The 24,468-nt window shown below is 34.2% G+C and overlaps 2 protein-coding genes across 3 annotated transcripts; one reads left to right on the top strand and one right to left on the bottom strand.

Moving 5' to 3' along the window:
• Window positions 1-147: 147 nt before the first annotated feature.
• On the top strand, window positions 148-3,713 carry LOC138331586 (BTB/POZ domain-containing protein KCTD7-like). Of its 2 annotated transcripts, none has more exons than XM_069279289.1 (2): window positions 148-345; window positions 1,561-3,713. In XM_069279289.1, the coding sequence occupies exons 1-2, from the start codon at window positions 148-150 to the stop codon at window positions 2,290-2,292; spliced, it is 930 nt and encodes a 309-aa protein (XP_069135390.1). In that variant the 3' UTR covers window positions 2,293-3,713. The 2 variants fall into 2 exon arrangements, with proteins under 2 accessions (XP_069135390.1, XP_069135389.1); XM_069279288.1 differs by having other exon boundaries at window positions 148-375.
• Window positions 3,714-13,672: 9,959 nt separating this feature from the next.
• LOC138331584 (sulfotransferase 1B1-like) lies at window positions 13,673-23,910 on the bottom strand. The gene is made up of 5 exons (XM_069279286.1): window positions 23,700-23,910; window positions 20,603-20,941; window positions 19,595-19,698; window positions 16,280-16,460; window positions 13,673-15,594 (listed from the first exon to the last, which is right to left on the bottom strand). The coding sequence occupies exons 1-5, from the start codon at window positions 23,896-23,898 to the stop codon at window positions 15,482-15,484; spliced, it is 936 nt and encodes a 311-aa protein (XP_069135387.1). The 5' UTR covers window positions 23,899-23,910; the 3' UTR covers window positions 13,673-15,481.
• Window positions 23,911-24,468: the final 558 nt, after the last annotated feature.

Genomic DNA, 24,468 nt, shown 5'->3' with positions numbered 1-24,468 from the left:
CAGCAGGTGGGATTAGTAGAAGGATAAAGAACACAATGGCTGAACGTCGATGATTGGCCATTTATCACCTTCAAACGTTCTATATCAAATAACAAACAAAATTAGCACCTTCAGAAACAGGTGTCTTACAGGATCCAGCCGTTAAATATGACGGACAGAACAGATTCCGATTCGTCGGATTCTCTTGAGGACGTTATTGAGATTAGACCTTTGCCAAGGCGGAACGTCGTGGAATTACAAGATATCGAGTCTGAAAGTGAGCAGCCGACATTCCAAAGATCCGCTGAACCGGACCTAATGCAAGGCACGGGCGTATTCCGGAGGACTGGAAGAATACACGGGAAGGTACACACAAATGACAAAACATGTACAAATGTACGGATACATATAACTTACATAATGTATGTACAATGTACATGATCTACTGAACTGCATGTATATAACTACAATTATATAACATATAAATTAGGCACATATTGTCAACTTTACACCTACTGGACTTATATGTATTATTAAATAAAAAAAAAATAACAGAGCACATCAAGATACTCTTACGAATTATCTCTGCTTTCGGTGTTGAGAACCAAAATAAAACTTGCATTGTAAGATACTACCCGTATATACTGTTTATCCTGCAACCATTATGAAATTCAAACGGAAGCAAATTGCCAGTTATTTACGTGATTAAGGTCAACGGAGACGGTTCTCTGATGGGGAGGAAAAGATTCATTCACTAAACCTTTTTACTAGCGCGGGAAATACATTGTATATAAGCGCATTGGCAAACAGTACCAATAATTCTATTCAGTGTGTAATATCACTGAAACAATATGAAAATACTCAAACAAACAAAAATTGCCAATCATTCAAAGAATTTTTTACAATACCTACCTTTGCCTTGAGCTAAAAAAAAGACTACACCACACTAAGATTTTCGATATCGTAAAAAGAATGATGTCATTCCAGAGAATGTGACATCACTTTTTGGTGGGACTGAATGACGTTTCATTCACCGGACGGTTACAGTTCGGGGTCAAGTTAGAAAATGCTATTTTAGGTGTTTAACAAAGTCATGTGATCATATTGATGGAGAAAGCACAAGTTTATCCTACAGTTCTTATCTGTCAGTATGAGGGGCAGTTGCAGGATAAAATTATTTATCAAGTGATCAGCTGCATAATAGGAATAGCTTTTTGCTAGAGGAAATTTCCCTTTAGCTCAGTCGGTAGAGCGGCCGATCATGCCAGTAAGTCTGGGGTTGCGAGAATCGAGCCCAGCTGACAGCATTTTACTAATCTCACCACAGAATAATCTAACGTAGCTATGTGACACAATTTTAACTAGCGCTAGTTCAATTAAGATATTCCTGAAAACTTCTCACTCTAGAGTTATTAAAAATTAAGGAAATTATACTGTAAAATGACATGCTCCCATATCTGGAAACCCACAAGTGCCACTCTATGATGGAACAGTGACCCATGGGTTTGCCGATTATGATTTGCCCCTATAACCATAAAACATTGTTTCTGATTCTACATGTATGCATTATTTTGATTCCAGTCACAAGAATTGCCGACTCCCACACCTAGATTATTGAGCGAAGGTTCACCAGTACAGTTCCCTTCCGTGATTCCTCTTAACGTTGGAGGTGTGAAGTATGTAACGCGGCTATCAACTCTCTGCAAATACCCTGACTCCATGCTGGCGGCTCTTTTCAGTGGCCGCCATGCCGTTGACAAGGACCAAAGTGGCTGCTTCTTTTTGGATAGTAATGGCTCAATGTTTGGATATATTTTAGAGTTTCTACGTAACGGCTCCGTCCCTCCAAATCATGTATCTGTAGCTGTATACAAAGATGCTAACTATTACGGCCTTTCACATCTCCTGGAGAAACTACAGCTGAAGCCAGAAGTTGCCAGGCTCCATGTTCGGGAGGCACATAGACAACAATTTCCGAATTATTACGAGGTCAAAAACAAAGTTATTCATCTCGCTATCGACAATGCTATTACCAACAGACTAGGGGAAGTAATTCTGCATGTATTCCGTACAGAATTTGTCCCAAAGGTGCCAAACTTTAATCCGAACCATGGCTGTGTAGTAGAGAATGCTCATTTGTCAGTTGGACCGTGGTCAGCTTCGGTTGATGAAGAACTGTTCATGAAGTGTCTAGAAACTGATTTAATAGAAGAAGGATTTAATCTCAAACCCCATGAATCAAAAAAGAAATGTCGTTACTTCCATGGTCAAACATGCCAGAAGTTTGTTTATCGTTTACAAATTGTGTTTTGAAAATATATACCTGTATTCAATATCTTTCACTTTGTGATCATTCCAATTAGAAACAATTAATATAAACAAGAAATATAATATACTAAAAATAAAAAATAGTTTGTTTTATGTGATTTAAATGATTAAGTAAAATGATTTTTTTTATAAAACTGATATTTTTTAATTGGTTACAGGGGGAGAAAGCATATGCAAAATGAAATTCAAAAGAATATTTCATATTTTATTAAAAATCATGTCAATCTGAAGGTTCTGAATATTCATACCATATGTCATACAATAAATGAAAAATCCATTTACTTTTAATTCTGTATAGTAGTTAATACATATATTTGCAACAAAAGTTTTTCCTATTTGTTAATTTAAAAAAACTTTCTTTTATCATTTAGTGCTGGCTTAGGGTCGGTTTTTAGTACAATAATCAGAGTAAGGTCATAGGTCAAGGCCATTGTTAATTGAAATAGAAACATTGTTTGTGTGATATTTAACTCAAATTGCAAACAACATTTCTGAGGAATTCGTGTCTTCAAGCTAAGAGTAAAAGTTGTTTTTATTTTCCTATATGATACATTTTATTAATACATATTTTGTTGTTTTTATATGTTTAAAATGTTGAGATTATAATGTCATTAACAATGGGACGATTTCACGTACCATGTGATACCCGATAATGTTTGTTATGGAACTAGTATCTCCAGTGGTGATTAAACGTAACTACCAGGTGTTTCTAATTTACCTGCTGAAATTATGTTAGTGCTGAATATCATCCTTTAAAGGCCCACTAATACCTTTCCGAAACGGCTTTTAATTTTTAAAATGGGAATGTAAAACAAGATCGATATTTTTGAAGAGTCTTAAAAATTATTAACTTACCATTAATACTATATTTATCATCACCTTCTGAACGATTTTATTAAAATAAATAAAATGTTTATTTTCATAACGCGGGTCATATTATGTTTCACGCTGTCGTCCTAAATACCGCGCGGTAGTTGACTATCACTGCGCCAGACTGCAAAACAGCGAATTGACTCTCCACTGTTTTCATATATTACGCCGGTAATCTTGCATATGTTTGGTGTTGTAACCTTATTTTAGGTCATCGGTATGCATTTTCTGATTTTATTAATGTTTTTTTAAGAAACCTTTATATTTTGCTCCGGAAAGTTAATGGGCCTTTAACATCATTCTATCACCAATAGAAACAATAGTCCTGCACAAACATTATCGGTTATCACATGGTACATGAATTATTCCCATTTATATAATCAATTTATTTTTATGCCTTTGCCTGCATAATGTCTCAATTTGTTAATTCATTTATAATTATCATTTGTTCCATTGCACTCAGTTTAGATCTTATGATCTTGTGTTGTGTTCCACGAATGCATGGTGTATGTTACTAGTAAAATGTTGTTAATCTTGTTGGTTTTTTTAGTATTATATATCACTTTTCCTTTCAATTACACCTGCACCAGGCCTTAGTTTCAAGAATATTCCTATCCTTGAAAAATTTCTTTTACGGTACTTAGATTTCTTCATATTAAAGAAGGAAAGCATCACTGTAGCAGTAGAAGTTAGGGTTAGACATATGTAGAAAAAGAATTAAAGGAAAGGATTTCAATCTCAGACTCCGGTTCCGGCTATTACATTACCTGGTATTTGTACTTTAGAGTGAAAGACACTAAAAAAAAAAAACAATCCTGACCTGACTACCGACCCTACTTTTTGGGCAGTGTAACCCTAAACTGACACATTTTTTTTGGCCTTGTGTACCAGTAAATTTAAGTTCATTTTTATTAACATAAGATTTTTCCTTTGAAATCTGTACAGTAATGCTTTAATTTTTATATGGTTAAATATTGTTATGGAATTTCCAATATATATGCTAAGGAATGTTCTTTTATGTTGGTGCCTGGTCACTGTTTCATTTTAAAGATCCTGGAGGTTCAAAGGTATAAAATAGAATTTAAATATTATTCAATTATGATTAGTAATTGTTTCTATGAGATGCATCACAGAATTTGTCAGTATATTAAAATTGTTATTTTATGCAATACTTCCATTATCAAAAGCTTATCGCATATTCTCACTCATTTGATGTGCATTAAATTTGATATTTTGAATACATTGAACAATGCTTATATACAATGTTCATGCATGCAACCAAAATTAAAAATGAATTATACATGAACATAATAAAGGATTCCTTTAAATTAGCAATATTTTGCACCCAAATATAGTGAGATTGTATTCATACATTATCTGTAGGATTTTTTTTTTTAATTAATGTATCTATGACTTATTTAAGTTTTATGAAAAACAATGTTTGAAAATTACTTTTATTAATTAGAATTGGTCATTATTGTTGCAATTAATTGTTAAGTCAACAAACAATGTAAATCCAAAATACTTGATAATTGTCTCTCGGCTGGTGTACATCTGTGTATGATAAATAATCTTGTCTCAAAATGCAACAATTGTCCCACTAACCTTATTGTCATTGTGGATAACATACACATACAAATGTACAGGGTTTTGATATGAAATAATGTCTTTTAAACACATACACATTATATAAATGTTCTGTGGATAACATACACATACAAATGTACAGGGTTTTGATATGAAATAATGTCTTTTAAACACATACACATTATATAAATGTTCTGTGGATAACATACACATACAAATGTACAGGGTTTTGATATGAAATAATGTCTTTTAAACATATACACATTATATAAATGTTCATTAATAATATATATAATAGTCTTTGGGTGAGAACATTGTAGCAAACCCCTGTGGCAATAATTTTATTTTTTTAAACAAATATTTTGCAATACCCGGTAATTGTAGTTCATTTTGGAGTTATTAATGTATATTTATGTATATGCATGTCCTTATTCAGTAGACCAAAAGCTGTTCTTTTCTTTCTTTTATATACGCTACTACACCTACCTCTTCTATGTTTACACCACACATTCTGTTTAAACTTCTTTGTACTTATAAATGTATTTATTATATTTTATTATATAATGACCATATCTCCAGGTCTTCTTCACAAATTCTGTAAGTGCACATTCCTTTTCACCTTAATTTAATTAATACACTTACTGTAAGGTTGGTATTTTTCCATGAAATATCACATCTTAATTTGGAAACTACCATTGTGCACTATATATTCTTTATGAATTTTAACCATAATTGAATTTGTACCTTTACTGTACACGTGTACACTATACATGTACATAGCTGACATATTATTCATGAATTTTTAACCACTATTAAATCTGTACACAAATTGTACTCACTATATAAGGCTGACATTCTTCACGAACTTTAATCATTATTGAATTTGTACACCTATTGTACTTTCTATGTATAGCTGACATATTATTCATGATTCATGAATTGTAACCATTTTGAATTTGTATACTTTGTGTACATTCTTTATAAAGCTGACATGCTTCATGAACTTTAACTTAGGTTTGTTTTATACACTACAAAATGCACATACATATGTAGCATATGTACACTCTATAACTATAAGGCTGACATTATTTAAGAATTGTGTAACCATGCTTTAATTTGTACACTGTAAGACTGGTGTTTTCTGACATGAATGTGAGAATTTATGATATTAAAGTTGTTATGCACTGTACATGTGTAAAATCAACTTTTGCAATATATGAAAACTCTATTAAGAAAGACTATAAGAGACAGCTGATTAACCTGTGAAAATTTGATATCAAGTCAGCAATATTGTTTGTATCTTTCACCCCTGGAGACTTGTTAGAACTATTCTTATTCAAAGACTGGAATAGTCCATTATAGAATTTTAGGGGTAAATGTGATAAATTATTTCACCTTGATTAAATGTCAATGGAAGCTTCTTACAATATATATCAGCCTTTGGTTTATATTTTCAGATACATCTTAAACATAAATTGATGGATGTAAAATTCCATTAATATGAGGTACATGCAAAATTTGTGAAATTTTTGAGACACATAAAATTTAAGTTTGCACACTTAGAATATCTCTCTATGTGTATAGAAATAGAAAATATTGCAATACTGTCTAGTTTATTATGCATGATTACCATTATTCAATTCAATACCGTTTTTATTAAATCTTAAAATGCATCTTGGGCAAAACATTATTATGCTATTGAGTTCTTCTTTTCTAAAGGACAGAGTCCTTATTTTATATTATTATTTTATTCTGCTATTTACATTCCTAATGAATAAGGATTTATACATCCTTGCTAATGAAATATATATCAAATTTGTGTGGACAATTATAGATTCAACTGAATATTAGATAATCTAATCAGTTAGAAGTAAAAGGAAGACATTTAAGATCTTTTATCTATCAAGAATTTTATGATAATCATTTTGAAAACAGTTTGTGATAGTTATATGGTACATGCATATATAATTTTTTTTTCTACTTTTTCAGTTTTTAAAGATACATATTATAACAATGTTATGAAATTAAGCCAAATAAATGGAAAGAACAAGATATTAATAAAGCGTGTAATGTAAGATATGAAAAGTATATATACTATAAATACAATGTATTTGTATTTATTATAGCAGCAACAACGTTTTACAAAAAACGTGTGACAACATATGAGACAGGTAGTTTGGTTTTTGGTTTTTCGATGCACATCAAAATAATTGAATTCAGGTACACTATAGTTGACTAGTCTTGAAGTTGGGCGTCGTTACTTTTGTAATCTGCAAAGGAAGTCTGCAGACTGTGACATATTCCATTGGTGTTAATTATTACAGTGATAGTTACCCATGGAGTATCAAGGATGATGTATTGGTTGGTTCGTTGGTTGTGAAGCAAGAATCATTGTTACCGAATATATTGTTTTTCATTTAAGAAGATTATTGTGTTAGATGGTAAGACAAAATCTACCATGATTGTTATTTTAAAACATGTGTAGTTATTGTACAAATTCATTTTTTTACAATACAACTATATACAATGTTTATACAAATGTATCACTTTTTAAAGATACTTTATATTTTCGGATTGTATGTTAAATAGCAATTTTAACATTAAATACAAATGTTTTTTGTCGTCATTAATTGGAATTTGATGTCACAAATGACCACATGAATCAAGTTAAAGTGTGTACATTACACTAAAATGTAAAAATAAAATGGCAAACTTGTATAATTTACCTTTTCATTTTCAGTCATATTGAACCTTATAAATAGATACCGCAAAAATAAACTAGATACAGCTAGTTAGTAGAACGAATATATGTACCCGGCTTACTATACATGTACCTTTCGGCCAAAAACCACACCATTATCTGTCTAAAAGTCTTTTGAGCTACAATATTGCAGCTAAGCTAGTCACCACAGTCATTTTTAAAACAATTAAGTGAAAAAGATAACAAAAGAACCATGAAATTTGAACTCTTAACATTAAATATTACAATCCATGTTCAAGTTATATGTGTCAAAATTTTCATACTCACAAATAAGATGAGCTTTTGATATGTTTTTCACCTCCAAAATTATTAACATTTTGAGAACTACAATACAAGGAGCTCCAAATGAATTTACTAATAGGTAGTAATGCCAAAATCGTTGTATTTACATCTACATGTACATAGCAATAAAATGAGTATGAGGGGTCAGAACAAGAGTTTTGGTCTATAATTTCATTTCACATTTTACAGTGTTATTAATGATTGTAAAGTGATGTATTTAATGGGTATATTTTCATTTAGATATATACATGTGTAAAGCATAAAAATAAGACTTTTTATAGTGCAAAAATTTGTGAGTTGTTACCAATGTTTATAAGACATTTTATTTGTTTGCCATCCTATGAATGGTTTTCGCAGCTTGATTCGTCGAAACTTATGGTTTTCAATAGATTACTGAAGAAGAAAAAAATAACGAGTCAAAATAATCGCCCAGTTATGGCACATATAACTTTAAATATTCGTATTGAGATAGAAACATCGAATAGGTACCTCATGTTATGTATGTATCGATCATCGTGAGAGCCATTTTCATTCTCCTTAGTTACCAGTGTTGGTATCGATGGGTATAAAAGGACGCGCTACTTGGCAAACTGGTCTTCATTTTAACACTTAACCCCACATTTGTAGTGCATCATGAATCCCGCTGAATGAAAATAAACAGTGCACCCATGACCTGACAACGTGCAATTACCATAAAGATTGGCAGTAAATCATCAACTTCAACTACAGGAAAACACAAACTGATATGTAAACTGACCATCAAGTTAGTGTTTAAATATAAAGATCAAATAAGCAATAATTTACACACTTTCTAAAAGGCAACTCGATAAAACTTTTTCTTTCTTCTAGAAATAATAATAAAAAAAAAATCAGGTCGACATAAGACAGTGTGTGTAGCTTTCGAGTCTCGCATACATGTTAAAGTCCCGATAAAACTTTCGGCAAATTTGCGTTAAAGTGATGTTACATAATTAATTTCACTATAATAAGTTACATATTAACAGTACTGTAATATATGTGCAAACTGAGTCTCATAGTTCGAAAAAGTACTGCTTTTACATAGGCCTAGCAGTACGTAGAAAGTGATTAAATCTTATCTTAGATCATAATATTCATGCAAGTCTTATCAGATAAGACGAAATCTTAGCTTAGACACATGTTATTGAACTTATCAATGCTCATTATCTTAATATTATTCAACTGTTCGTGATCGATATAGAAATGCGTTGCTTGTAGCACATATTAATCTGACGTCATCATTCGAATAGTCACGCATTAAATTTTAAAATAGAATTATGCTATTTTTGTTAGAAATAATGCGAAACATTTATGGGAATCCCAACGCCAAAAGGTTATGTAAATGTAGAACTACTTTTTAACCTAAAACAGCACACCTTCAGTTTCTTATCTAGTGGAAAGTCGTGACGATGCCCCATTTCGTGTCATATGACCTCAACAAATATGACAAATATATAAGAGATAGTAGAGAGCTTTGCCAGACGACATTTGCGCCAACGACATCTGTACAATGAAGATCATATTTGCTGTCTTCGCCGCCCTAGGTTTGTAGTGTATGACTCTTTAGTTTTATGCAAGACTGAAAAATTCCAGGTACTAAATGGGGGCATGTCTGCTCTTAATTTTAGACTTTAGGCTAATTACAATTAAAAACTTTTTTTTCAAACACCGGTAAGTTTTGTGGGGGATTAGATTTTTTATATAAACATATGAATTGTTCTTAACATTTTATTTCCAAATTATGATTAAAATACAATGTACTTTGGTTTAATCTTCAATTAGGAAGGACAATTTTACAAATGATATAGCTCAGCCCATATTGGTCACGGATGTTGTCGAAGAACTGTTTCAAAATTTACAAATACGTGGCATGCTAAAAAAAGATTGCTTATTTCTATCTTGACTTCGAATTTTAAGTTAGCCCAACAAGGCTCATTTGTTACCCTCGAAATACTCCCCATAGATAGAAATGCAAAGGCTCAGCGGATATATCCACTTTTTGAAGGCGTCACGGTACGCTGATTTGGGTACATTAACATAGTACTGATGAATGGCAGATCCAAGTGCCTGTTAGGACTTCTATTTTCGCCCAGCAAAGAAAAAGAATCGTTACTTTTTCTTTCTCCAAATTGTGGAGGTATGAGCTGGAGCATTGTCGTGTAGAAGACGGCCATATTAGAAATCAGTGGCATTTTGTCGTTTTTTTATTCCATCTTTGCACATTACAGATTTTGCGTGTAGGTATCGATTGTAACGTCATTATTTTGTGAGCGCAATTCACGTCGTATTCTCCGAAAAGTATGACGTTACGCTCGAAAACACATGACGTCACAATCAATACCTGCCCGCCGGGCAGATAACTCTATAATCTGCAAATACTGAGTAATGCTTTTTTCCGTTTATACAGTATTACGTCTTTGGGCACTTTTCTGCTGATGCTTGTGCCCTTTTTCACCGGCACTTTTATTGTGACTCCTTCACCAAAAAGGAAGATTGCAATTACAGGTATTGAGCGTTTGCTGTGTTAAGTGCTACAGATCATTTTGCTAAATGTACCCAGGTTACATCACATGTGACAACATTGGCAAATTGCTTTTTGTCATAGTTTGGAAATATTTAAAGTAGCTTTTTGGTCACTGTAACCTGTTGTGTCTTTTGCTCGTCAGTCAAGAGATGTGACACCCATATAGCAAAAAAAAAAATAAAAAATAAAAAAAATCGGACATTTAAATGCTTCTTCAAAATAAGGTGAACCGTTGGATATGCAATGTACCGACCTTTCTTGCCATGTCACGAACTGTAAATTTGGCGTCGCTTTCAATGAATTCCGATATCTTGGAAATTATCCTTTTACGAGGTGCAGATTTTGGCCTACATGATTCATGTAGTCTTTTTTGTAGCTCATTGTAGATTTTCCCCATGTAGAGGAGGTTTATGTCGTGTTACGTAGCCTTCTTTTAGCTCTTACTTAGTAGATTTCCACATGTACATGAGGTCTTTTCATGTCGGGTAGGTTTTTGGTAGTTCTTGGTATATTTTCTTCATGAACAAGCGTTTTATTTCATGTCATGTAGTGTTTTAGTACCTCTTTTTACAGTTTTTCCCATGCACAAGCCACCACAAACGAGTAGCATAATAATTTTCGAGCTCTGCTTTTATTTAACATTAACTGTACAGTGATAGAACCATGTACTGTTTAGCCCAGTGGTAAGAATGTTCTAAATACTAGTCCAAAGATTCTCTGTGCTTTACTGACAGATAAGGTGTTGACTGAATTTCGACTACTTATCAAAGATGACACAGGTCCTTATCTTTTAACATTTTTTCCCCGTATACATGAAGGTGATCTGTTGAACTTTGGCCCATTTTGTCAATGTTGTGACCGCAGTCTTTACTCTAAAAAAAGTTTTGTCTGACCGGTATCTATTGATTCTGTGAATTCTAACATGTGCTACCCAATGCCGAGCTCCAATCGGTAATTTGATTCATTAAAAACAGTTACTCATATTTCACTATTACCTTCACTGAAGATTTGAGTTTCTTATTCTACATCAGAATAAATATCGTTTATGAAATATGCTCTTTGGGTGAGATGACTATATACACGTTAATGATTCCGACAACTCTTGCAAATTATTTTGTCCACTGAAAGTCACTTGCATGATATTATGGAAGTAGCAAAATTTGAATGCCCATTTGATTGAATTCGAAAAGTTACGGTACCAGAATGTGATCTCTAATGAGATGCTGTCAGATCCTTTATGAAACACATTGAAGGTAAGGATGGGTATTTTAATAAGATGAAACCGAGTGATAACAAGGATCTGTATTTTTTATCCGATTGTTATATTAAACAATACCCTGTTTCTGGAGACAGATGGCATCGATGTGATATTAGCCATCGATTTGGCAAGTAGTTGATATCTAAACAAACACCATTGATAGATGCAATGGTGCAACATTCTAGAAATCGTTTTGGGTTTTGACAAAGGTCTGGCCGCAATCTTTTCATCACTTCTGTTCAAAATCGTAGATAAAATTGCCGGCCCTGCAGGTAGGACATTAGAATTGTACCTGCTGCCCCTATTGCATGATCATAAAGGCGACTAATTTTAGGATCTTATCTTTTCTCTTCTTCCTAACTGACTTTATCTTTCCTAATGCCTCCCTTGGCACCGCCTCACTTTTGGCCTTAAGTTGAACGTTCGCCCCTGTGAGAAAGGCTCTAGATTCTGGCCGAGACACACCAACGTCTATAAAAGTGGTAGTTTCTGCTCCTTCTTAGCGCTCAGCATACAAGGAGTGGGACGACTGGTTCGCCCGTTGTCAGTATAATGGGACCGGGTGGGGCGTGTTGCTTGGTGTCTTCGGCGGCATGCTTCAGTGATATAGCACTATAAAAAGGGCAACAGTTCCACTATACAAGAAGACACAACATGAATATACCGCAGTCTCCCAAAACACGCACCTCGCACAACATACAAGCAGCACACCACATACATGGGAGGCCGTCCTTACATGACCATAGCTGTTAATAGGACGTTAAATAATCAAACAAACAAAACAAAAAATATGTTTGCACCTGCTGCCCCTACTGCATTATCGTAAAAGGCGACTATATTTAGGATATTATCTTTTCTTTTCTTCGTTGCTGACCTTCCTAACGTCTTCATTGACACCTTTTGGCCTTCAGTTGAACGCTCGTCCATGAAAAAACTTGGGTAATGTCGCCTAGCTGAGACTCACCATTGTCTATAAAAGTAGTCTTACTTAACGCTCAGCTTAAAACGACTGGCTTGTCCGTTGTCAGTATAATATGACCGAGTGGGGAGTTTGTTTGGTATCTTTTGCATAATGATGGCGATATAAAAAGGAAAAAAGCTCCACTATTACAAGAAGATTCCATAATCGTCCCAGACATCCACTCACGCAGCATTGCATATAGGGAAGGTCGTCCTTAAATGACTATAGCTGTTGATAAAACGTTAATCCTTCAAGATCTCTACCTTCACCCGTTTTCATTAAGATACCACGACTCGCGACGACTTTGCATTACTAAGAGTGTTTATGTTTGCAATTTTGAATAAGGAATGGATTAGTTTTCCTTCAATGTGAAGACAATATCAACTTAAAAACATATTTTCAAATTGTAATAAGAATGATAAACTGCCGATCACCGACAACCAGATAACTCATAATCCGACTAAAAGATTTCACAATATCTAAGGCTTGAATATCAGTTTAGACATCAATTAATTCCGTTTGATGATCACACCTTATTTTATGCGACAATAATCCACAACACACCTTGAAATAAAAATAAACATTCTTGGTTTTGAAATATGATTTGCTTTTTATTTCAGCTACATGGTGTTCCGTCTGGGTTGCCAGCGAGAACTGCCATGTAATTAGCCCAACAACCAACAGTTGCAATGCCACAACATGTTCGGTAGGAAAAGTGGAATGTATAGAGATCTACAGTGTGCATTTGTGCACGTGCATGCACATAAACGAAAATGCAGTCAGTCAGAGTAAGTACTCTAATCTTCCCATTGGATGTTAACATCACACAAGAAATTTACTGAAACCCAGTTACGTTAAATGTGACAAGAATTTTGGTTGTAGGTGTCATGTATGTCATGAAGCTAATGTTTCGATTTGAAGCATATTCGTAGAAGAGTTTTTGTTTTAGTTTTATTTATTTAATTTTTTGTGTTTATAATTTATTTTATAAATTACGTTATTGAAAAAATACGCGAAATTACGTCGCTACGAAATAACTAGCAAGTTTACTTACAGTTACATAATTATATATAAATATCTCTCTATTTATTTAATATACTGTTCTCATTTTTTAGCATGCACGTTGAAGACAGATTGTGACTCGATCGCCTCCTTTACTAGCACCTGTACGAATTCGGCCTCCCGACACTGTGTAGATGGTGCATGTAGATGCCAGGTTTACGGTTCATCTCATGGCCATGGTCATGGTCATGGCAACAATTGATTTTCCGCATAATATATATTATATAAATAAGATAAATGCTTTGTGCGTTTTTCATTTGTTTATTTTATTTTATATAAATGTTGTATAATATAGGACTCTTTCATATGTAGATATGAAGGATAGGGATAATCTACCTAAGGGTCACAAAATGTTGTAAAACCCGAGACTTGCCGAGGTTTTTTTTTAACATTTTGTGATCCCGAGGTTTCCTTTCTCTCATACCTCGACGTTTTATTGCAGTTTTACTATTATATTTGTTCGCCATTTTGAAATAATTCCAAAAAAAAGGGACTGCATGACATAAATGAAAATATGCGTGATATTTTCAACGCAAATCCCGTTGTTTGAATCTTTCAAAGTAAATACAGACTACTTTCTAGGAAAAAAATGTTAAAATTGCACCGAGAAAATAGTAATTTTGTTAACCCTGTGACGTCACGTGGTTCTTTATTGCATGGGTAGCCATACAATACAGCTTCAGGCGACTTGAGTGTATTGCCCTGGATAAGCCAGTATTACACGTGTAGGTATGAGAGAAATATTCATATCGCACCCATTGGAAATTATATTCGTAAATACTTTCGAGTGCAAAGAAGTTTCCGAAGTCACGAATTACGGCTTTATAAAATCCAAAGCTTATTTACAAAGCATAATATAATTGCTAACGTTTGATCACACCTAACATTTCTCATTATCTTCATGTTGTACTTTGCTTTAATTGACGTTGCTTTAATTGACGTTTAACATCAAAAGATTTAGACAATATTTGTCAGGAAAATACAACAGATTGTTACATTATTCACACCTGATTTTGAAAACTTCTCTTTATCGGCGTTAGATTCACTTGCAATATGAAAGTTAAAATCATTAGCATACACTTTTTTTGTAGACAGTAACAAGTACATGTATAAATCATAAATAAATTTTATAATAGCGAAGGGCATAAATTACATCTTGTGCTACACTAACTTCCATGGCACTCTACAGGGTTCCAAACAGAGACACATGTTGTTTTCTGGTTTAAAAAGTAAAATCTACATAACGAACAACATGAAATGATTTGAAAAAACAAGACGCCCAAGAGGGCCTGTACCGCTCACCTGGTTTGTAACGCCAAGCAATGTTCTGAATACAGGTTCATTTTTTCTTTTATGAAGGAATTTGAATATTTACCTCTAATTCCCCTATTGGGCCCCACCCCTCCTACCCCCAGGGGTCAGAGCCAAAATTTATGCAAGTTCTGTTCCCCTTCCCTCAAGGATGTTTGTGGCCAAATTCGGTTACAATCCATGCAGAGCTCTAGGACAAGTTGCGATTTACAGAATTTACCTCTATTTCCCCTTTTGGGTCCCGCTCCTCCTGCCCCGGGGGGTCAGAGCCAAAATTTATACAAGTTCTGTTTCCCTTCACCCCAGAATGTTTGTGGCCAAATTTGGTTACAATCCATGCAGAACTGTATGACTAGTAGGGATTTAAAGGAAGTGTTGACGGACGGACGGACGGACGACGGACGCCGCGCCACGACATAAGTTCACCGGCCCTTCGGGCCAAGTGAGCTAATAAGAGATCGTTTTTTTTATTCATTTCTATGTTTCAAGCGATTTACAATATGATTACAAATTACACGATTACATTGTGCTGTATGCATCTTACAACATACTAGTGAGCTTAATATTGGATGTTCTCAGTTTTCCGATGTCCCCGAAGATGATGTCTTCATTTTGTTTCACTGTGAATAATGTTTTCCAGTCATCTGTTTCTCCTGAAATGGAAAACAATAATTGTAAAACTTCTATACAGAAACTAACTGATGCATGATCAGTTAATCATATAAACCATAAATCCCTGTAATGTCAAATTATTTTTCCACCCTTTTATGAATTATGAAAATTGATAACCACAATATTTAGTACAGAGACTTATCATTATGATTTTTCTTTACTATATGGCACACAACCAAATTAGCTTCCCTTAATGCAAGACACATAAATTGTAGACCAATTATCTCTCGTAACTGGAAAAGGTCAAAGATACATGCACATGACATATAGACCAATTATCTCTGTTTATTAATATCTGATACATACATGTAGGTTAACTTAGACCAATTATTTCTCCTTGTTGCATAGCATTTAAAGTCCCCCTTACAATACATAATATTGACCAATCATCTTCATTCTTTTAAATTTCAATATACAATAAAGTGTGTAACATATTATATATTACGGGGGTTTCGAGTCCCACCTTCCAATGATTATGACGTCATCATTTGACGTGAGTTTCGTGACGTCATAATCACCGAAAAGTGGAACTAATCGACGGTAAATCGTACTTTACCCACGTCGTTTTGGGATCTCAAAACCCCCGTATTACGTATGAGCATCAATTAATTACCTCCCCTTTCTGTGGTGTTTCCCTTAGCAGTATTTAATGTGCTGTGTACATACCTTTACGATACATAGGGTATTTGTTGTCTTGAAAGAATTCGGTTGAAGTTTTATCACTGATGGCAGCTTTTGCATCCCTGAGTTTTCCAATCCTGGTATTGTTAGCAATTTCTGTACATAGTTCAATAGAATTTTTACACCCAAGGAATCTATTCAGCTTCAGTATTTCTTTGAGAGGATCCTGAAACAATTGTTAAATAATTGAACAAGAGGCCCAAAGGGCCTTATCGCTCACCTGTTCTAGGCCAAGGACACAAGCTACCAACTTAAAGGTTTTAGATATGAACTGGATTAACTTTACTTCATGCATTTCTACCGAAACTTTTGAAGGAATTTGCTGCATTTTCCATATTTGGCCCGCCCCTCAGGCCTCTGGGGGACCAGACCAGCCAATTGTTTTTGAATTGGAACTACATCTTCTTCATTCCTACCAAAGAAGAAGGATTTTAAATAATTTGCTATGTTTCCCCTATTGAGCCCACCATTTATACAAGAGTAATACACCTTCATATGAGGAAGCTTCAGACATTCATGTCTAGTAGGGTTTTTGGGAAAAGATGATGGACGACGGAAGCAGCGCCATGACGTGTTATTACGATGAAACTCTCAATTTAATTAGTTTCAATCAACTAGACGCTACCTACACATGATAATATAAAGCGTCTGTATAATTGTTATTAGCATCAATAGCATTGTCCGGATCATATGCATTCTTATCTTTTACGTATTGCTGAAATTAGTAATAAAACAGTAAATACAGAAATTGTTCTTCCTCTATGAAGAGAGCAGCAGCAGCATCAATGTAATTGTCCGGATGCATTCTTATCTTTAAAGATGCTCCACCTCCGACAGAGCATAAATGATATTCCTCAGTTGAACAATAATTGGTGTTTGATCGTGTATATATATGTCTAATTAACACAAAAAATAATATAAAATAATTTATTTCGCCTTTGGTGCATGCGCAATCAGTACTTCGTTCCATATAGGATATAGTGACACGGAATTTTTTCGGGATGCAATTAATTATTTGTCATATTTTTAACTTGAAGTAAAATTAGAAGCTCAAACTTTTCAATGGTGGTAATGGTGTAAAGTAAGTAACTTTTGTAACTGAAGAAAAATACTAAATCGTCTGCTCCTGTTTTTGATAGTGAAAAAATACCATTTGTCAGCGGTGGAGCATCTTTAATGTATAATTGAAATTAGTAATAAACCGTTAATGCAGATTTTGTTCTTCCTCTGTGAAGGGTATATGAAAACATATCAAATTGCATGACTCATTTCATTTTATTCGGCAGGGGATATGCACGCATACAATACTGTATGTTAGGAAATAAGTATTATTTGAAATATTTGTACACGTATTCCGTAAATTGGGATAATTTGGCCTCGGTAAAAATAGGTTTCCAGGTTACAACATTTGCCTTGTTAGCAAAAAAGACACGCTATGCTTACCTAATGTGATTGAATTTGAGGAATTTAAATTATTTAAACGTGTACTAGTAGTTAAATTTTGGTGTGTTAAATTGTGATGCTTTCCTGTCGATGTCAAATAAGTCAAAATACATAATTATGTATGACCACATCCAAAATACCCTAACTTACGGTAATATATTTGGTATTGAGATCGATTGTTAAGTATATTCAATGTTTAAAGGCAATGCCATAATGTATCTGTGGCTTTAATTAGGAATGAACTTCAATATTGCAGGAAAGTACCAAGAATTAATCACTTCAAAGACATGAATTACAAGAGAGTACTGGAATTTAAACAAGAGGCCCAGAGGGCCTGTATCGCTCACCTGGTTTGTAATGCCAAGTAATGTTCTAAATACAGGTTCATTGTTTCTTTTCTGAAGGAATTCGAATATTAACCTCTAATTCTCCTATTGGGCCCCACACCTCCTGCCCCTAGGGGGGTCAGAGGGGGGGGGGGGGGGGGTCAGAGCCAAACTTTGTACAAGTTCTGTTCCCCTTCCCTCAAGGATGTTTGTGGCCAAATTTGGTTATAATCCATGCAGAACTCTTGGACAAGTAGCGATTTCTAGGATTTACCTCTATTTCCCCTATTGGGCCCCGCCCCTCCTGATCCCGGGGGGTCAGATTCAAAATTTATACAAGTTCTGTTCCCCTTCCCCCATGGATATTTGTGGCCAAGTTTGGTTACAATCCATGCATAACTCTAGGATAAGTAGCGATTTATAGGATTTATCTCTATTTCCCCTATTGAGCCCCGCCCCTCCTGCCCCCGGGGGGTCAGAACCAAAATTTATACAAGTTCTGTTCCCCTTCCCCCATGGATGTTTGTGGCCATCAAAAGTCAAAATAATGCATGGGTATGTTTTTCTTGTGATGTATTTTAAATGAACATAATTCAACATACGTGTAGCTACATTTTGATTTTGATACAGTTCCCATATCGTTAAATGGACAACTGACCTAGAGTTTTGTTAGTCGCAATTATTAATTTCCTTTCTTGAAATTATATCATTACCATTGCATTTAGTTCTTTATAAATAAATTTGTAACAATATTAGCAGCGCAAGACCTGAAACTGTTGAAAAAAAATCAATGCTATATTCATGTCACCATTAATGAATAGTTTACTTCTCTTTAGTGTTGAGCATATGATATTCATAATTTTTATAAATAGATACAGTGTATTATGTTTAAGGAAAGAAATACGAAGGTAATTTGTTCATTTAGTTAACCAGTTTTCAAGATCATAACTTATATTTTGTTGAGGTTGTCTAAAATAAAAGTTACATGTATCTGTCCTTTTCTTGTAGATTGCTTCTAATTACACATGCGGGTCTCGATGACCTTGTACTAGAAATTACATGTATGAAAAAATCATTATTACACTGAAACTTCTTATTCAGACAACAATGTTCAAACATTATTAATAAGATGTCGACATTGAAGAACTTGTTGAAGCTGTAGAAATCGAGATATGCTCAAATGTTACAGATATGTTCTTGCCGTTTATCTCAAAGCGTTCTTTTAATTTTAATGTTCATCTTTCGATATCGTGATTTTTTCTTGTTTGAAAGATATAGTAATGACAATTTGGAAGAGAAGAAACTTGACTTCAGATATCTTTGTGGAAAATGCAAGTTAATACACCTAATTAAACTATAACATTGAACTTAAATTTTATCTAACTCATGCTTTGCATTACAAATATGTAGACTTGAATTTGCCATAACGATGAATTTTCCCAAAATGAGTCTAAAATATCCAGGAAAAACACTGGCATCTTTTTTTTCTATAGCACTTTATATCACTACATAATATATAATATACATTTACCCGTTTCGTATTCTCAAAATTGATCACGTATATTGGGTAACCAGGTCTGCTAGTGAGTACCTTGTCCCAGGCTTTGATGTGAGATATCCAACTGCCGAATGGCACTGAAGCAGACCATAGAGTAAGCAAGAAATCAAATATAAATTGATCAAGTAATAATGACAAGTATCCATGATTTGATAATCAACTGACTTTCATAGGAAATATGCTATGTACGATAACTAATGAGTCCTGGTAATAATAGCCATTTTCTTTAACAAAGGTTATACATGTATTGAATCAAGAGACTTAATTCCTGAATCGTGTTTGGTTTGTTGGCCTAACGATCTATTAACATCTATGGTCACTTGTGAACATGCCTGTCACGTTTAGATGATAGAGAAAAGCCACTGAAAAGTGGCCAGCACCCTGGCAAATGCCCCATGGAAATCTACCTCTCACAATTGCCAACGGATTGCACTGTAATGCTTAAGTTTCCTCCAAGTTTCAGTCCTGGAAGGCACCATTTTAATTATGTCATACTGCATCCATATACTACATTGGTAGTAACCCGTTTGACCACAAAATGCATCTTTCGTACTTAGGAGTTAGCGCAGGCTTTTACCCTTGACAAGCCTGTCTCACACAGGAAGACATGAGAGAATAACTCAGAAATTCGAGCAATGTCCCCTCTACCAATAGCAAAAGAGGGTAGTTTTGCATAGATTTTCCGGAGAAAAGAATTGGAATACTGTTAACGTATTTATTTAGCGCAGTCAAATTTTAGCGCAAATTCTAAAAACTGTATATTATGATTTATTGGTGCGTTTATCAATTGACATAATTCGGTGGTTCAATACCGGAATTTTTTTAATTTCGAGCTGTACAGGAATTTCACGTTTCAATGAAAAGCGAAAAGTGCTAAAATAAAACTACCACTAAAATAAATATATTTACAATATTCATATCTGATATATGTATCGTTCTTAATAAAAAATTTAAAAGAACCCTGCAAAACAACACACTGACCTTTGCCCTCCTGAAAAAACCGCAGAAAATCTGGCCAATCAGCATACAGCACAGGACGGCCATCTGTCCCCTTGACTTTCATCAGGCGCACATAGTGAAAACACGACACTGCTACAGCACGTGGGTCACGACAAATGTAAACAATTTTACAGCGTCTCTCTCGGAACGATTGAGGCAGCTCGTCAAATGTCAGGTGGGTCACAAACACACGTGGAGACCGCAATCCGTTAAGTAACTTGATCGATGAAAATTCAAATGAATGTTGTTCCATTAAGTCAATAGAAGGTTCCGATGTATTCCTCATCAGCATTGTAACCACTTCCCAGATCCAATGAAGACCTACAACAAAAACAAATGATAAAAACATATTTCATCTGTTTAAAGTTCTACGACTGGAATACTATTCATGTATTGTTTCTTTATGATACAGACAACGAAATCTCCACTTCTATACACCGATTTCCTGAACATCGTTGCCTAATTGCTTATGCATATATTACACTTACATGTAGAAGTATTTTGTCAACGTTTCCAGTACCAAAGCGTTACTGTAAAACTTACACGATTTTTAACAATATTCCATTGTTTAAAAAAATGTTGAAATTATCTAAATATACGCGCGTAATAAATTCACTCAACAAGTTTACCTTAACTGTATTCTTTTGATTGGAAAAAATGTTCAAATTCTTGAAGCATAGTTGTTAAAATATACCAGTAATAATTGAAATATAAGAAAATAACAATAGCAAGTGTATCAGAAATATGTCAACTATACTTAACCCATTTTAGCAAAGAATCATAGGATGAGAGCACACATAATATGTTATATTGTAACAATGTAATAGCAATATTTTTACATTACCGCGTAAGTAGGTGTTCTGTGTAGTATGTTTCTCATAAAATTTGCAGCACTATTTCCGCATACACGGTTTTGACGTTTCTTGCACAAAAGCTGCAATATTGCGGCAATAAACAGCAACAAACTATTGGTGGTACAATGTTGCTATAATAGTACATGCGGTTAGCCGCACTTACTTGCTTCACATAGATCAGTGCTGCAAAATAACCGCTATATATTGCACAATATTGCTGAACACTTTTAAAGCTTTCTGTAAGGTTAGGAATTTAATTACCAAGTGTTCAAGGAAATGGATATAAATATTTGATATTAATAAAATATTTCACAACCTTTAAACATGTTACAAAGACTAGTCATTAGTCAATATATCTAGATAGGTTACTAGTTATAGGATACACTGACAAAATGTTGATCTTATCATACCACAAAGTAGCAGCCATTACAGTCCAAAAGCTTTCTCTTTGTCGAAATCTTTATCTGAAAATTATTTGTCATATGACCAAGACCTGTGTTCAAAATAGTTCCGAGCATTTAATAGGATATGTTGCCTTTACTTGTCCTTACGTACACACAAAACAGATTTTTATCATTTTTCTGCATATGCTTTAAAAGAGGATACAATAAATTATTATAATACTCTTTCATATATGGATATGATGAAGGATAGAGATATTTCAACCGAGGGTCTCAATATGTTGTAAAACCCTTGGCTTGCCGAGGTTTGTAAACATTTTATGATCACGATGGTAGAATATATCTATTCTACATTTCCACGTAGGAAAGAGTATGTTTCTCTAATACCTAAACGTTGTATTGCAAATTTACTTCTAAGTTTCCACCATTTTGAAATAAATTTGAAAAAAAACGCGACTGCAAGTCAATACTCCATACATGAAAATTGCGTGATATTTTCTACGCAAATTCGATCCGTCGTTTGTATAGTAAATTCAGTCTAGTTTCTGAAAAAAAATGTTAAAAACTATACCTAGAAAATGGTAATTTTGTTGATGCTGTGACGTCACACTTTATTGCATGGGTAGCCATGCAATACAGCCTCAGGCGACATGAGTGTATTGCCTTAGACCAGTCAGTATTACATGTGTAGGTATGAAAGAATATAAGAATCTTTCATATGTGGATATGAAGGATAGGGATATTCTACCCAAGGGTCACAAAATGTAGTAAAACCCGAGGCTTGCCGAGGGTTTTGCAACCTTTTGTGATCCCGAGGGTAGAATATCCCTATCCTTCATATCCACATATGAAAGAGTATTTTTCTTTCATACCTCGACGTTTTATTGCAATTTTACAACTATAATATTCCGCCATTTTGAAATAAATTCGAAGAAGTCCATGGCTGAAAGTCATTTTTTCATACATGAAAAATTACGTGATATTTTCAACTTAAATTCCGTTGTTTGCATCTTTTATAGTAAAACCAATCAAGTTTGTGAAAAGAAAATGTAAATTTTTTACCGAGAATATAAAATGTTTTGACGCCGTGACGTCATGAGGCTTTATTGCATGGGTAGCCATGCAATACAGCCTCAGGCGGAATGAGTGTATTGCCCTAGACCAGCCAGTATTACACCCGTAAGTATGAAAGAAATCTTATTATTTATAAAAAAAACTATAATTTTAATATAGAGAGTTGATTACAATAAGATATTTCAGTATAATCAAATTTACGGCACTTACTGTAAAGATCTTACGACATACATGTATTACCACAAACCCTTTACCTCTAGTTGGGTCGCGAGTTTGAATCCCACGTGAGAGAGTTACCAGTTACTGACCCATAGTCGGTGGTTTTCTCCGGGTACTTTCTCCACTAACATACCTGACACGTCATTAAACGACCCTGGCTGGTTAATTGGACGTTAAACTTATAAAATCAAAACCAAAAGTCTTAGGAAGTAATACAGTTTTTGACTGGGATTGAGGGCAATAGATGATTTGTTGAAAACGAGGAAAAACTGTTGCCCAAAGCCGAGGGCAATAGTTTGTTTGAGGGTCCAAAAAATCATAGATCTGTTGTCCGAAAACCCAGTCTATAACTGTTTTGTTATACCCATTGACTCAAAATAAAGCGCTGACGTCACTCCGGTCCAAAAGCACATTTTAAGAATCGATTTTAACAGTTCATTTATTGATATTTTTGTCAATAGAGTTTATAAAGAAACGATTGTATAAGGGTATAACAACATAAAATGTTAAACTCGACGCCTGTATGCGTACCTGATTTGGGGTAGGAACAGATGATTACATCATCGTCTCTAGCCTGAAGATGTCCACTACAGAGTCTGCCCAAATGCTTGGTCATATATGCCTCATATCCTGTAATCGGCAAGTAGAACCCACCAATGTCTGCTAATGTAATACTACCGCCATCTTTACCATGGAACGTCACAATTTTGTATGACATCTCTCCTTCCATTTAGTACTTTGATTTCCTGAAACAAAAATATAAGAAAAATATAATCAAAGAGAGTTATTTATATCTGTGCATAGTGTGCTGTTTTAATTAGTATTTGTAGAATATCTTATTTGTTTTAGTGGAGCACAATTGGTTTTAGGTAATACTCTATTCCTTTACATTTTATCCCTAAATTAAATTATGTATTCAATTAATAATGGTACATGTCAAATAACACTGTATATACAAATGTACAATTAAAACATTTCTAAAACAAGTCTGTCAGAGCTTGGCATATTTTGCATAGTCTTTTAACTTTCATACAGTAAAACATGTTTTGCGTTCATTGGCCTTCCAAAAGTTCTCACATATTAATACGACGGTCAAGTTCTGCTTAGTTTCCCAGTTCTGACCATTAACGTAAAGAAAAGTTGAAAGCATTGAAAGCGGGGCTGCGTGGAAATGTAACCACGGACATAGTGAGCCGGGAGGACGTTTTAGAATTCCCAAACTTTAAATCAATTTCTTCGTACGCAGACAGATTTTGACGAGAGATTTTATTTTTCTATTTCATAAGAAATTTATACTGGA

The sequence above is a fragment of the Argopecten irradians genome, chromosome 9, assembly GCF_041381155.1.
Source record: "Argopecten irradians isolate NY chromosome 9, Ai_NY, whole genome shotgun sequence".
NCBI lineage: Eukaryota > Metazoa > Mollusca > Bivalvia > Pectinida > Pectinidae > Argopecten > Argopecten irradians.
This window is presented reverse-complemented; position numbering and strand designations above follow the sequence as displayed.